The sequence below is a fragment of the Manis javanica genome, chromosome 4, assembly GCF_040802235.1.
Source record: "Manis javanica isolate MJ-LG chromosome 4, MJ_LKY, whole genome shotgun sequence".
NCBI lineage: Eukaryota > Metazoa > Chordata > Mammalia > Pholidota > Manidae > Manis > Manis javanica.
The window spans coordinates 182,078,080-182,091,385 of record NC_133159.1 but is presented as its reverse complement, the minus strand read 5'-3'; the positions used below and the strand labels follow the sequence as shown (position 1 = coordinate 182,091,385).

Genomic DNA, 13,306 nt, shown 5'->3' with positions numbered 1-13,306 from the left:
AGGAGGCACCCAGGCCTTTCTCCCTGCTCAGGCTCCAGTCCATCCTGGATTCTGCCCCAGCCTGTGACCAAAGGCACTGAAGCTGGGGACTCCCAAGCCCACGGGGGTCTCTGGTCCTCAAGACTCCCTCCCCTGCCACAGAGGGTCCTAGGCCAGAGACCTGGATCGGATCGGAAGCACTCCCTGGCTCGTTCACACCTCCTGGCACAAGGTCGGTCCCGCTTTCAGCCTGGCCCCAGGCCTCCAGGCCCCTCTCTCCGTCCTCCTGCTGCAGCCCTGGAACTGGGCTCATGTCCCGGGCTGTTGGGGGGCGGGCTGGCCAGGCCAGGAACCTCCCGGCTCACCTGGGCGAAGTCAGAGGCTGCTGACGCCCAGACTCAGCAAACCTAAGGGCGGAGTTTGCCTTGGGGCCCATTCAGAGCAGATGTGTACCACGCAGCCCCCGCCTCTTGTTCAGGAACCCCATTCTAACCACCCTTGTTTGGTGGGTGCGGAAGGGACTGAGAGAAGAGCTTGACAAGTCTGTCCTGCCCCCAGTCCCCAAGCTCAGGCCTCTGACCGGGTCCTGCGACCTTCTCCTGCACCCGGGAGGGGCCTGGCTCTGCTCCGTCAGCCTTTTCTGATCAGGTCGGTCCAGCAGAGGAAATGAGAAGGCAGGGTGCGACTGGCTGTGGGCAACAAGTGTGCGCGCGTGTGTGTGTGCAGGTGTGCAGGCAGACATGTGCATATGCAAATGACTTGCAGCTTCTCACACACCTGGTGGGTCACAGCCTCACTCACTGTTCTTACCATGGTCCTACGTACTTGCCCTGACAGGGGTCCCTAATTCCAGCTGGCACCTTCTTCCCCACAGGTCTCGGAGGTGAAGGGAGAAGAGGGCACCCCCGCCTCTGCCTACGTGGCAGGGTTCTGGGAAAACCCTCCCAGGCCTGCAGCCTCAGTGGGCACAGCCTTCTGTAGCTGGGGGTGTGCTGAGGATCCTCTGAGCTCCGCAGATGTACCTTCCCTCCCAGCACCTCCTGACTGTGCGTTGTCAACTCTGTTAACAGTAGGGAGCACTTGTTTATTTATAGCTCTGCACACCTGCCAGTCCAGAAAATGTTTGCTGAATGAATGAGAATGAATTCACGCTTTCCTTGAGGAGGGCATCTCCTGTCTGGTCTGCTCAGATCCCACCCCCCGTGGCCACAGCACCCTGGGGACTGCCTGCCTTTCCCCTCGTGCCTGGGCCTTGTGGAGGCTGACCCTTCCCACGTCCCCTCCAGGAGTGCCTGCCCTGGCCGCACGGACTTGTTCAGGCTGGACACTGATCCACCTCTGGTGAGATCTTTATAAGGAAAGGGGTCATGTCCTGGGGGCTTCAGAGACCAAGGCCATCCCGGGCCCATTCTGGCCACACGTTCCCCTTGCGGCCCAAGGGGCTCTGCTCTGGCTAACATGGGGAGGGCCTCACCCAGAGCCCCAGTCTCAGGCCTCGGCCACATCCGCGAAGGCCCTTGAGCCACTAGGGCACCCAGGGGGTCACCGTCTCAAGTGCACATGGATGCTGAGGTACAGGTAGGATTCTGGAACACTGAAAAGCTGTACAATAGTTCATATATTTATTCTTAAGCAAGTTATCAATAAAAAATTTAATACTAAAATGCCTTTACATAGAGTTTGCTGTTCATAAAACCTTTGTGTGTGTTTTGTTTTAGTGTTTACATTGAAAAAACATCCACCCCTCCTCTTAGTTTACACATTTACAATAATCGTGCTTTTTGCCAGGTCCAACCATGGTCAGCGGGGCAGGGCCGCGCCGTCCACACGCACACAGTGGGAGAAGAGAGGGCAGAGGGAGCCCGGCAGGCGGGGAAGAGTCAGCGAGGGGCCCAGGAAAGGCCTTCCCTTAGCTCGGTGCTCGGGCTGGGAAAGAGCCCTCAGTCCCGATTTCTGCAGCTGGGCCGCCCCACTCGGTGCCTCTGCACAACACACCTTCTCCACTCGGCACCTTCTGCCTCCCCAGTCGTGAGAGGACCTTGGCCGCCACCTCCCGGATGACCACCAGGAATGAAATATTGCACTTGTGCAGAGACAGAGAGGAGAGTCCGGGCGGGGGAGGGACGCTGGGGTGCAGGGGGCCTCTCCCTGTCCTGGCACTTCCCGCGGGGCCACCAGGAGCTGGAGGAGGGCCCTCTAGAGGGGCTGGGGGGGGTTCCTGGTGGAAAAGAAAAGGGGGCTGAGGGGCCGACTGGGGCACTCAGCACCCACAAACACCCCTCGTTTCCTGGTCTGGGCTGTGGGTCCACAGGTCACTCAACTCACCCTAAGGAGCGGTGGCTGACTTGTGGGACTTTGCCGGGGCTCCTGGTGGGGCCTGGGGAACCTCGGTGTGGTGGGGCATGGGGGCACACAGCCCTCAGCGCGTTTTGAGGACAAGAGCCGTTGGTCCACAGGTCTGGTTCTGTCTGTCCCTCCTGACTGCCGGGGAAGGCGGCAAGTTCTCTGGGGCTGCCGGGGTGGGTCTGGGGGTCTGGGGCACCCACCTGGCACCACAGAGCCCAGTGGTACTGGGTGTAGGGGTAAAGAGACCCCTGGGGGGTGCTCCCTGCACTTGGGGCCAGGGCATAGGCTCGGGCAGGCCAGGGGGATTCCTGCTCCGTGCCCCAAGCTAGCCCAGCAAGCCCTCTGCCTGCCAAGTGACCACAGACAAGGCCTGGAGACCTCCAAGTGTTGATGGGGATGGTCCCTTCCCTGCTGTTACTGGAGGTCAAACTGGCCATTGAAACAGAAATCAGAAAACAACTTGGAATATTCAGTAAATGAGATCAAAACATCACTTTTTCATATCTATACTTTAAAATATTTGTTCATTTTTGTTTTGTTTTAAACAGAGGTAAGATACATATGGCTGCTATTGTGCTGTGGCCAGAGGACCGGATGGTCCTGGCTTCCACTTTAGCCTCTAGAACCCCATATCCCCCCGAGGGACCCTCATTCTTGCCCCCACACCCCCCAAAAAAGGCTTTCTTTCTTAGGAGATGGATTAGAAGGAAATACACTTGGGTGTGACTTCCATCTCACGCAGGCCCAAGGGTCAGCAGTGTAGCCGGGGTGCCCACCTCCACCCGCCTTCGGAGTCACAGAAGCCGCGTCGGAACTCAGCTAGGCTGAGGACAACAGTGCATTTTCAAAGAAACCCCAGAACAAAACCTCCCCCACATACACACACACACACCCATGCACACACCCCCTCACCACGCGTGTAGGGAAAAATCTTTCCCATTTTTTTTTTCCATAAAACTTCCCCGCAGAAATACAATATTTACATAGAGAAATAAATAGACAGCACACCTGACTCGGCTCGCCCTGGTGGGGACAGTCGGAGGTACTAGGGAAAATATGGCTTGGATTCTAATCTCTCGGGTCCTGCGGCGGGAAAGCAGAGCAGCCGTGGCCCAGGGCAGGCCGCGGTTCCCAGGCCCCGGCGCTCTCTCCTTCCCAGGGAAACAGGAGGGAAGCCTGGTTCTTGCCTTGGTGGGTTTGCATATTTGCTCAGATGTGCCCCTCCGAGGTGCAGGGCACAGGCTCGCGTGGCGGCACGGGGCTCACCACTGCCTGTCAGCCGTCCTCCTGCCGCACACTCCTGACACCCCTGGGCACAGTCCGGGTGCAGGCTCAGCATAGGATGGGCACGCCGTCAGCTGTCACCAGGCGCCCCGTGGTGGGGTCATAGGTGCCTGCCAGGTAGTAGAGGTCTTGCCGGTCCTGGCACTTCCGGCTCCGCATCATCTGCTCATACTGCTCGCGCCCCACGACCTGGCACTTGTGGGAGATGGTCTGCACATCGTTCTCATCCTCATGGCAGGACTGGTACAGTGCGTTCTGCCAGGCAATGAGGCGAGGAGCGTGTGGTGTTGGCAGCCGGCCTCGGTCAGCCCATCCCACCCACCCCAGGATGCACCCTGGGTTTGGGAAGGGCCACTTGGAAAAGCTGCTTAGCTGTATGGCTGGGCACCTTTGCCTGGGACACTCTTTCCCCAGCAGAGTTAGAGAAACACTTGTTTCTGAGCCACCTGCTGGGGCCCAAGCCCTGGGCTGTGGTGGCTTCTTGCAGAGCCTGCCCCGGCCCTGGGCCCAGAGGCCTCCGGTGTGGGGGACGCAACAGGATGTCTGCAGCCACAGCCTTGTTGTCCACACCCCCCAGTCCTCACCTTCCCGTCACTCTGCCGCTTCCCCAGCTTGGTCTCCTCTGGGTGGTAGAACCACTTGACCTTCACCACCATGTTGCTGCCCCACGACTCCCACATGCTCTCGATGCGGCCAATGTAGGGCAGGTTGGGCCGCCCAGCCGACAGGAAGACGGCACAGTCCCCGATGTGCAGCGTCTCCTTGCCCCTGACGATGGCCTTGTAGAACAGCTTCCTGGCCTTCCCCTTCATGCCCCGCCTCTGCAGGGGGACACCCAGAGGCAGGGGTGATGAGGGTGCCCAGGGGTCTTGGGGACAGGTGGTGGCTGGGAGACAGTAGAGACAGGATGACAGAGAGAGCAAGTGGGGAAGACAGGTGGAGGCATGTGTGTGAACATGCATGTGGGCACCTTTGAAGGAGGGACAAGCGGTAGCCACAGACCCAGGACCTGGCCAGCCCCGCGGCTCTGCCCTGCACACGAGTCACGACATCAGGTGGACAGGGACTAAAGGAACACGCGCTGGAGGTGCGAGGGCAGAGCCCAGAGATGTTCTCCACAGAGCTGTTTACAAACAGCTGCCCGCTGGCAGAGATCTCGTGCCCGCAGCGGAGCACTCTGCCTCCTCCCCAGCGCTGGCTGCACTGCCTATGGATGTGGGAAGATGGTGGGCACAGCCCCCAGAGCAGGGTACGCTCACATGCTGGGGCGCAAAAATCATTTCCACGATCACACTGGCAAAGGGCTCGGAGGGGAACAACAAGGGTGGTTGTTTACCTCGCTGGATTGCGGCTGCCACTTTGTTTTTCCCTTGAATCTCCCTTTTTTCTTTTGGTTGAAATTGAATAGAACAACCCGAAACAGGAGAGAGAAGGAGAGGGGGCCAAGGAGCAGAAACGCACGCCCCCTCCCCAGGCACCCGGGGCTCCGGCTGGGCCGCCCCTGCTGGGGGCGGGGAGGAGGCGGCCCACCTACCTGTGTGGGGCTCCCGGACCACTTCCAGAGCTGCCGGGCAGGCAGGAAGGCTGAGATCTTTGGCCGGTTCTCCACGGAGGGCGGCCGCTGCCTCCGGGAAAGCTCTTTGGCTTTGGAAAAGCTCAGGGCTTCCTTGCGCTTGAGTTTGGACTTGCTGCTGCCGGGGCCCGCGCCCGCGCCCGCCGCGGCCCTGGCGAGGAAGCAGCGCTGGGCGTGCACGTGGGGGCCACCCCCCTTGACGCGCAGGGTCTCGGGCTGGGCCAGCAGGGCGGGCACAGGGTGCGTCAGGCAGGTCTGCAGCAGCAGGGCCGGGTCCTCGTCCTCAGAGCTGTAGGATGAGCCCTCGTCGTCGGAGGAGCAGAGGCTGGACGTGGACAGGGAGCCCGAGGAGGAGGAGGTGGATGAGCCCGAGGAGGAGGAGGATGCAGGCAGGCGGGCGAGGAAGCGGGTGGGCACGCCGGGGGCCAGCCCGGGCCCATCGTCCTCCTCGTCCGAGTAGGAGCTGTGGCAGTCGCTGTCACAGGGCAGCGGATACTCAGCCTGGCCCGCGAACTTGCGCAGCGCCAGGCCCACAGGCAGCGGGTGGACGGGTGCCCGCGCCTTCCTGTCCTTGCCCACAAGGGCTGGGTGCGCGTAGCTGGGGCTCGGCAGGGGCCGCGCCAGCTTGGGCCCCAGGTCCTTGTCGCCCATGAGCAGGGCCTTGCAGTTCTTGTTCTTGGGGGAGGTCACACCCTCGTGGTCCAGCTTGACCAGGAACTCTCCACCTGGCCTCCGCCGCCCACCCTTCTCGGCCTCCGCCCGTTCTGCTTTCTTGGCCCGCAGCAGCTTGTGGGCGCCCCCGGGCAGGCCCGTCCCGCCTCCACTGACGAAGGGCGCGTAGGAACTGGCCAGGCTGCTGAAGGAATCTGCACGGAAGCCGTTGCCGAACACAGGTGCAGCCATGCTGTGCACGGGGAACAGCGCCTCGCGGGCGCGCAGCTTCTTGGCGCTGCCGTTGAGCTGGAAGAGGTTTGGCAGCATGCCTGGTCCCTTGCTGCCCACCGTTGCCGCAGCCACAGCCTTTCGCTTGGTCTGTGCGACCGGGGACCAGCTCAGCAGTGGGCTGCTCCGGCGGCCCAGGAAGTGGTCGGAGGCCCCCGAGGGGGACTTGGCACCTGAGGTTAGGAGCTCCGCTTTGCCTGGGTGGAGGCCAGGTAGGGTCAGAGGTACCACCTGCCCAGGCCCCCCGCCTGGCCCTGTACCTCCTGGTCTCCCACCCCAACCAGGATGCTCTGCCCACTTGGGCTCTTGGCCATCCCCAGTACCAGCTTTGTCTTTGCCGATGGATTTCTTCCCAGGGGTCTTGGAGGCTTCAGGGCCATCATGTGCCTTGGGGGACAGGCTGGGAGCAGCCTCGCTGGGTGCGGGGGCCGCGAAGGAAGCTTTCTTGGTCCTCCGGCAGCTGCTGGACACCAGCAGGGCGGGCGAGGGCTCAGTGCCTGCAGGGTGGGCCAGGGCTCAGTGCCGTGCCACGGGGCGACCGCTGCCCCTCACACCCTCCTGGGGAGCCTGCCGTCAGCGTGGGGGAGGACCCAGGGCTCACACTGGATCTTGAAGTCCGGGGGTAGCAGCCTGATGTCAGAAATGGCGATGTGGCCTGTGTCGCCGTCATCAAACTCCACCAGCACGGAGTCCAGGTCCTCCTCCTCGTCGCTGGAGGCGCCTGGGGACAAGGCCGCCTGAGCACATGGCCCTCTGCTCGGGGCCCAGGGGGCTCTCTCTGGCTGCCGGGCGGCCGGGGTGGGAGGAGGACAGGAGGACTGCCAGGCACCTAACAAGTAATTCTGGGACAATTCTGCTCCCTGCTCGCGTCTGACCTTGGGGCCACTGGGGAGACAACGGTCTCCTTCCACCTCCTGCAGTGGCAGTATTGCCGCCATCCGTCACCCCCACCCTGAGGTGTGAACAGGGAGCCAGAGCCCCAGCCCCACACTCACTCACGCATGGAAATGCATGCCTGCCCAAGGCCCCCCGGATGCCGCCTGCCTGCCCACCCACACGTCAGACCCAGGGTCCCACATGCCCTGCATGGGGGGTCAGGGGGATCCACCCCAGGGGAGTTGCTACTGGTTTTTCACCCCTGGACTGGGGCTCTGGGTCCCTTCCCTGCTGAGCCTTTGGGAGGGCTGGAGTCCCCCACCCAACAGACAACAGACCCCCTTGCCCCTGGTGGACTGGGGGGCTGATCCCGTCTTCTGTCTGCCCTGCTCTGGCCTGGGAAGCAGGGTTCCTCCCCAGGCACTCCGGGGGGCATAGGAGGGGCCTCCCATCGGCAGCTTTGCCTGAGGGGGTTGCTGATAGCCTCCCTGGGGGCCCTTGGGCACGGCTTACCCCGGACCACGTTGCCTGGGTACAAGCAGCGTGACTTCTGGCTCCAGTAGGCACAGACCCTTGTCCCGGGCGGCAGGTACCGGCTGGACTGGGGCCGGACATCGAGCACCTGTGGGAAAGGGGTGGGCGGCTGCCTGTGCGTGGGCAGGACCGGGCGAGGGGCACTGGGAAGGGCTGGGTGCAGCCAGGCCCACCTCCCCGGGGCAGCGGGCCTGGGGGCCGCCCCTCACCGCCTCCTGCAGCAGCTGTTCCAGCGAGTAGATCCTCTGCCGGTTGCCCCTCTCTCCCTCAATGACGATGCTGTAGCTGAGGGGTGGGGGTGGGCAGCGGGTGAGGGGCCTGCGGTCCCCCACCCCCTGCCCACGACCCTCCCTGCCCACACCTGGACCTCACATGTCGGGGGGCTGAAGGGTCCTGACGCTGCCCGCGTACAGCAGCCTGTCCTCCTTGGGGACCAGCACAGGCAGCCCATCCTGCAGGTCCTCCTTGTGGATGGCGCATGAGCGTGCTGGGGGGACAGGGCCGTCACCGCCCGGCCCTGCCCGCCGCCTCCCGGATGCTGGCCGCCCCCTCCCGGATGCTCACCCAGGGCGGCGCTCTGCTCCGCGCTCAGGGGGCCCCCGGCCTGCTCCTCCTCGTCCTCGAAGCTGCTGCTGTCATCAAACTCGAAGTGGTCCTCTACCGCGAAGCTCTCCAGGAGACGACTGACCGCCCGGCCCTTGCCCTGAGGGCCCACAGGGGTCAGCTCTCGCAGGAGGGGGAGGGAGAGGGCTGGGCCCTGGCAGCATGCCCGGGGGCGGGGACACTACCTGCTGGCTGGCAGCCTTGCGCTTCACCTTGCTCACCTTCCTGCCCTCCCCCAGGATGGCCTTGGCATTGCGGGGTGACAGAGCGATGGACAGGGCCCCGTTCTTCCGCTGTTGGGGGCAGGTTGGAGGGACAGGGGTGAGGGTGGTATCACCTCCCTGCCCACAGCCGGCTCAGGGTGTGGCTCAGGCCGGCCTGGGCAGGGGGCACAGGGCAGGGCAAGGGTGGCGCGAGGGTCCCTGCAGGCCTTCTGGATCTGCCCCCACCCCTGCTGGGCTCAGGACCCTCAGGTGCCCACCCAGATGCCCGCCAGCCTCACCCGCAGTCCTGGCGGGAGCGCGGTGCTCTTGCGGGTGGCTCTCTTGAGGCGCTCGCTGGCCAGCTTGCTGCTCCCCTCCCGGCAGGTGAAGGCCCGGGTGGGGCTGAAGAGGGTGTCCCGGCTGGGAGTGGCCCCTGGCTCTGCCCGTAGGCTGCCTCTGGCCCTGCCCACGGCGGTCCTCCTGCCTGGGGGCCCGCGCCCCGGGGCCCGCCGCGGCTTGGAGCTCCCCGTGGCCCTCACCGTCCGCCTCTTGATCTTGACGCCACTCTCTGGGCTGGACAGGCGGCAGGCCCCTGCGTGCGGGGGGGCGTCACAGGGGCCCTGGCCCCCAGCAGGCCGGCCCCAGCCCGTCCCAGCCTCCGGGTCACCTGGCAAGCTCTGCCTCTCTTTCTTCTTCTTGGCCTTCTGGTTGGCCTCCATCTTGACCACGGAGGAGGGCGAGGGCCCCGGCACGGCCGAGCCGGCCCCCGAATGCAGCGCCGGCCCAGGTTCCTTGGGGGGCGCCTCTGTCCCCAGGAGGCCCTCGCTCTCACTGTCAGAGCCACTGCCTGGGGGGAGGCAGGGGTCCAGATGACTCAGCCTCGGAGCAGCACCATTTTGGGGTGAGGTCAGGGGGCTGAACCTCAGCATGCATGTGGACATGTTGGGGTGCTGAGTGAAGCCCCATCACGGTCACCCCAGGCTGCTCTGGGGCACAGGCACCTGGACCAGGTGTTCAGGTGACGGTGTTTGGACAGAGCTGGGAGGTGCCTCTCTCTGACATTTTGCCCGCCTTTCTAACGCCTTGGGCAGTGGGGTGCCGCTTTGCATGCTTGGGGCCCCCTCCCAGGGCAGCCCCAGCCCCTTCCTGCCAGACCACCTCCTGACTCCTCACCGCCCCCTCTGTTCTTCCTCAGGGAGGCCTGGCGGGCAGGGGCTGGTGGGGAGGAAGCGTCTGTTTTTCCAGGCTCCTGTTCCTGGACACATGTGTTTGCTGGGGGCCGGATAACTCCTCCAGGGCAGCCCGGCCGGACGCCGCAGGGAGGCAGGCCCGAGAGGCAGAAGGGCTATTTTTAGCCCCCTTCCCAGGATGTGTCCTGTGGCCCCTTTCCTCCCCTTGGCCCCTGACGTGGGGGTGGAGCACAGAGAGCCCCTGGGCTCTGCCCTGGGTGGGGTCTCCTTCCCCGGCCTGTGCCAGCAGGAGGTCCTCCTCGGGCCTGGCACACTCCATGTGCCCTGACTCAGCTCCGGTGGACGTCCCAGCCCCTGCTGGCTTTCTCCTGCAGCCCCTGGGTGACCGTGGCCCGCAGGCCCTGCTGTGGTGCTGGGACCATAGACTTGCCTGCTTCATGTGCTGTGGCCCCTACGGGCTGGGCCCTGGCATCACCAGCGGGCTGTCGGTGCCGGGCTACCCCAGAAACCTTGGTGTTCTTGGCCCGGGATAGCTTCTTCCGGAGGTGACCCCCTGGGGCGGTCTCTTTCCGCCTGAAGGGACTGAGGCCAGCGGGCAGCCCCTTGCTCTTGACCTTCGGCTTCAGCTGGGCCACCCTATGGGCCCCTGGGGATACCAGCTCTCCCCGGCTGCTGCTCTTCTTACACCGAACCTTTTCCTGCAAATAGGCAGAGAGCAGCTGCACCTCACCGGGCCCCACCTGGAGCCACAGCCCGGGGGCCTCCGGTCTACCCTCTGCCAATGCTCAACCGTCAAGGTCCCACTTCCCCAGGCCTCGCCCTCCACTGGAGCTTGTGCTTGTGCCCGCCTGTCCGCCACTCCACAGCCCCTGCCAGTCTGCCAATCCTACTAAGGCCGAGGAATGGGAGGCCAGGGCCCAGATGTCTGTTCATGTCCTGGGCGAGACCAGCCTCCTGCTCTGGGAGGGATGAGCAAAGTGACAACATGCCACGTCCCCCTCACCGTCCCTCCCAGGACCCTGAAATAGGGGTGGGGTGGGGGTGTCCTGCTGCAGGGAGGACTGGGGTGCTGGCACCCACAGGGGGACCCCACTACACCAAGTGTGCACCTGTCAACATGGATGGCATGGCCCTTGCACCTGAGACGTCTTTCTGTGACCCGTACTACGCATTCTTTCCTGTTCTTCTGCAGGTGGGCTGAGGGGTGACTGTCACGGGGCACAGCCAGCCCAGGGCACCACCAGCAGGTTCAGGGGATGGGGCTGCCTCCACGTCTACAAACGGCATCCTGCACCCGGAGACAGAGGGCGAGGTGGCCTGGGACTCACCACGGAGGCCGAGGCAGAGGCTGCGGTGGAGGCAGGCCGCAGGCCCGCGTAGATGCCCTTCTCCAGTCGGCGGTGCTTCCTCCCAGGCTCGTCACTGCCCCGAAGCTCAGCACACAGCAGGCTCAGGCTGGACCGCACTGCCCTGGGGGCACGGGGATGGGCATGGGCCACATGCAGCACACCTGGGCACCCCAGGCCTCGTCCCCTGACAGTCCCTGCAGTGGCAGCCAGGGCACCCTGGTGGGTCATGGGGCACAGCCGCATGGCCAGGAGGCCCCCTTTTCCCCCCGAGGGCTTTGCTTCTTTCTCTGGCCAAGACTGTGCTCCTGGGACAGGCTCCTAGGAGCCGCTGCAGGGCAGGGGGCCGGACCACCGCGGAACCCTTTGGCACCCACCTCCCAGCCAGCCTCTGCCCACGGGCTGGGGAGGGGAAGCTCAGTGTTCAGGAGCCAGGGCTCTGCGGCCGGCTGGCCGCTGTGTGGCAGGCCCTGGCCCTGGCCGCTCTACCTGAGAACGGCAGTGGTGAGCGCGGCGCCTCTGCAAGGCTGGGGCGGGTCACCGAGGACCCAGGTCTGGCCCTGCTGAGTACAGAGGCCAGCTGCCTCTGCCATCAGGGACAAAGGCGCTCTTGAAAGCATGATCTTCCCACCCTCTCTGCTGCTGCCAGGAGGAGGAGGATGAGGGCAGTGGCCTGAGAAACTCGTGCCCAGCGACGCCCACTGCAGGCCCAGAGCCCTCGGAGCTTCTGTCCTCCACGTTCGATTCCAGGTCTGGAGGGAAGGGACCCTGCAGACCCTGCAGACCCTGCCCTCCGCCACCCCTCTCCGAGATGGAGCCCGGGAAGCCACTGGCACACACTCGTTTTCTCTGTGCCCCACAGGTGTGAGGTGGGGCTTGGCCACCTGTCTTTTTGCCAGACAGGGGCCGGGACTGCGCCTCGCACCTGCCTCTTTGTCCACTGCACGGCACGAATGAAATGAGCCTCAGACGGAGGTTGAGGGCCCTGGTTCTCTTTTACTTTCCCATGGAGAGGAGGCCGGGCCGGAAGTGCCCACAGCCATGGGCAGCTGCAGGGGGGCGGGGCCCCGCAGCAGGGAGGAGGCCAACACAGGGCGGGGCAGGAGGGCACCCATCCTTGGGAAGGGAGGGCCCTGGACTTGGTTTCCCCCCTGTCCTGAGGCTGCTGCCCTCAGTCAGGGCCTGTTCCTGGGGTCAGTGGAGAAAGTGGCCACAATGCAAGCACTAGAGTGGGCTGCTGGGGCCGGGGGTTGGTGCCAGGCAGGCAAGAGCAAAGGGCCCATGGCCAGCAGCCTCCACCGCGCTGGCTGCTTCTCAAAAGGAGTCCCCTGGAGCCCCCCGCGGGGTGACACCTGGGCAGGGGGAGGGCCAGCTCAGGGTGGCCCCCCAGCCATATGGCCCATCCTTGCAAGGCCCACGGGCGATGGACTCCCTCTCCCTGTAACCTTCTCTGCATTCGCTAATGTTTTGTGACATAAAGCCCTGAGATTAATTTTTTGCCTCTGTCTTAATTGAAGGAACCATTTAGTGCCGATTTAACTATTATTACCGAATCATCAGGATTGATGCAGTGCGCACACGCGCGCGCCAATCGTGTTTGGAGGAGCTGGGAGGATTTATGCAAACGGGCCTGCCGGGAGAGGCAATTTGTAGCCGAGAAGGACAATTATACCAGGCCCGGGAGTGAGCCAACGACTGCGAGGGGCGGGTAATGGATAATAACATTGCGCCGGCAGCCGTGCGCGGCATGGCAGCGTGACCAACGACTTTATACAGTGCAGATAAAGAGGCTCCTATGCAACGCCGCCTCGCGCTCGGGGGGCGGGGCCGGGGCCGGGGTGCGCGTGGGGGTGATGCCACCGCCCAGCCCGGCCAGGTGTGTGGAGCTGGTGTGGCCGTGTGCCAGGCCCCCTGTGGCTTCTGAGCAGAAAGGAGCCCAGGGCCAAGGGCTGACAGTGGGCAGAGAGAGGACGTCTGTGCTGGGCTCTGCTGCCAGACACACCCCAGGTCCAGCGTGCTGGGGAATGAGCTGGGTCTTCAGGAGGGGCTGTGAAGGGGTTGCCGGCAGCCCAGGAGCCCATGCCCAGGCCTCCAGGGCTCCCTGGGTAAGGCCCACCCCACTGGCATGCCCTCCAGCCCGAGGTGGCCCATGCACATAGGACTCACTTGACTTGCTTGCTGTCGCCCCTGGGAAGCTGACCCCCAGGACGCAGGGCAGGCAGCAAGCTGGTGTGTTTGCGCTTCCTGGGCCTCCCGGGCCCCCGCCTTGCGGGGCTCCTCGCGCTCTCGTCTCTCCTGTGGGTGGCAGGAGGGGCAGTCAGAGGCTTACACCTGCCCACAGTGGCTCCCTAACAGGGGTCCAGCAGAGGGCACAGCCTTTGTGGATGGTGGGGGACAGGTTCTCTCAAGACTTGGCCCGGGGAGCCTGGC

At 64.3% G+C, this 13,306-nt stretch overlaps 1 protein-coding gene across 10 annotated transcripts in view; it reads right to left on the bottom strand.

The window, feature by feature from the left end:
* Nucleotides 1-1,579: 1,579 nt before the first annotated feature.
* The window catches only part of BAHCC1 (BAH domain and coiled-coil containing 1), a 61,011-nt gene continuing 49,284 nt past the window's right edge, over nt 1,580-13,306 (bottom strand). For 5 of the 10 annotated variants that reach the window (XM_073236096.1, XM_073236095.1, XM_073236090.1 and 2 more), the window contains exons 14-27: nt 13,043-13,171; nt 10,859-11,000; nt 9,957-10,228; nt 8,640-9,183; nt 8,323-8,430; nt 8,099-8,237; nt 7,907-8,021; nt 7,744-7,819; nt 7,514-7,622; nt 6,726-6,845; nt 6,448-6,621; nt 5,144-6,321; nt 4,194-4,430; nt 1,580-3,864 (exon numbers count right to left, since the gene is read on the bottom strand). In XM_073236096.1, the coding sequence (XP_073092197.1) occupies nt 3,658-3,864; nt 4,194-4,430; nt 5,144-6,321; nt 6,448-6,621; nt 6,726-6,845; nt 7,514-7,622; nt 7,744-7,819; nt 7,907-8,021; nt 8,099-8,237; nt 8,323-8,430; nt 8,640-9,183; nt 9,957-10,228; nt 10,859-11,000; nt 13,043-13,171 (3,550 nt within the window). In that variant the 3' untranslated portion in view covers nt 1,580-3,657. The remainder of the gene's footprint in view (nt 3,865-4,193; nt 4,431-5,143; nt 6,322-6,447; nt 6,622-6,725; nt 6,846-7,513; nt 7,623-7,743; nt 7,820-7,906; nt 8,022-8,098; nt 8,238-8,322; nt 8,431-8,639; nt 9,184-9,956; nt 10,229-10,858; nt 11,001-13,042; nt 13,172-13,306) is intronic. The other 5 variants (XR_012130955.1, XR_012130956.1, XM_073236093.1 and 2 more) reach the window with 5 other exon arrangements.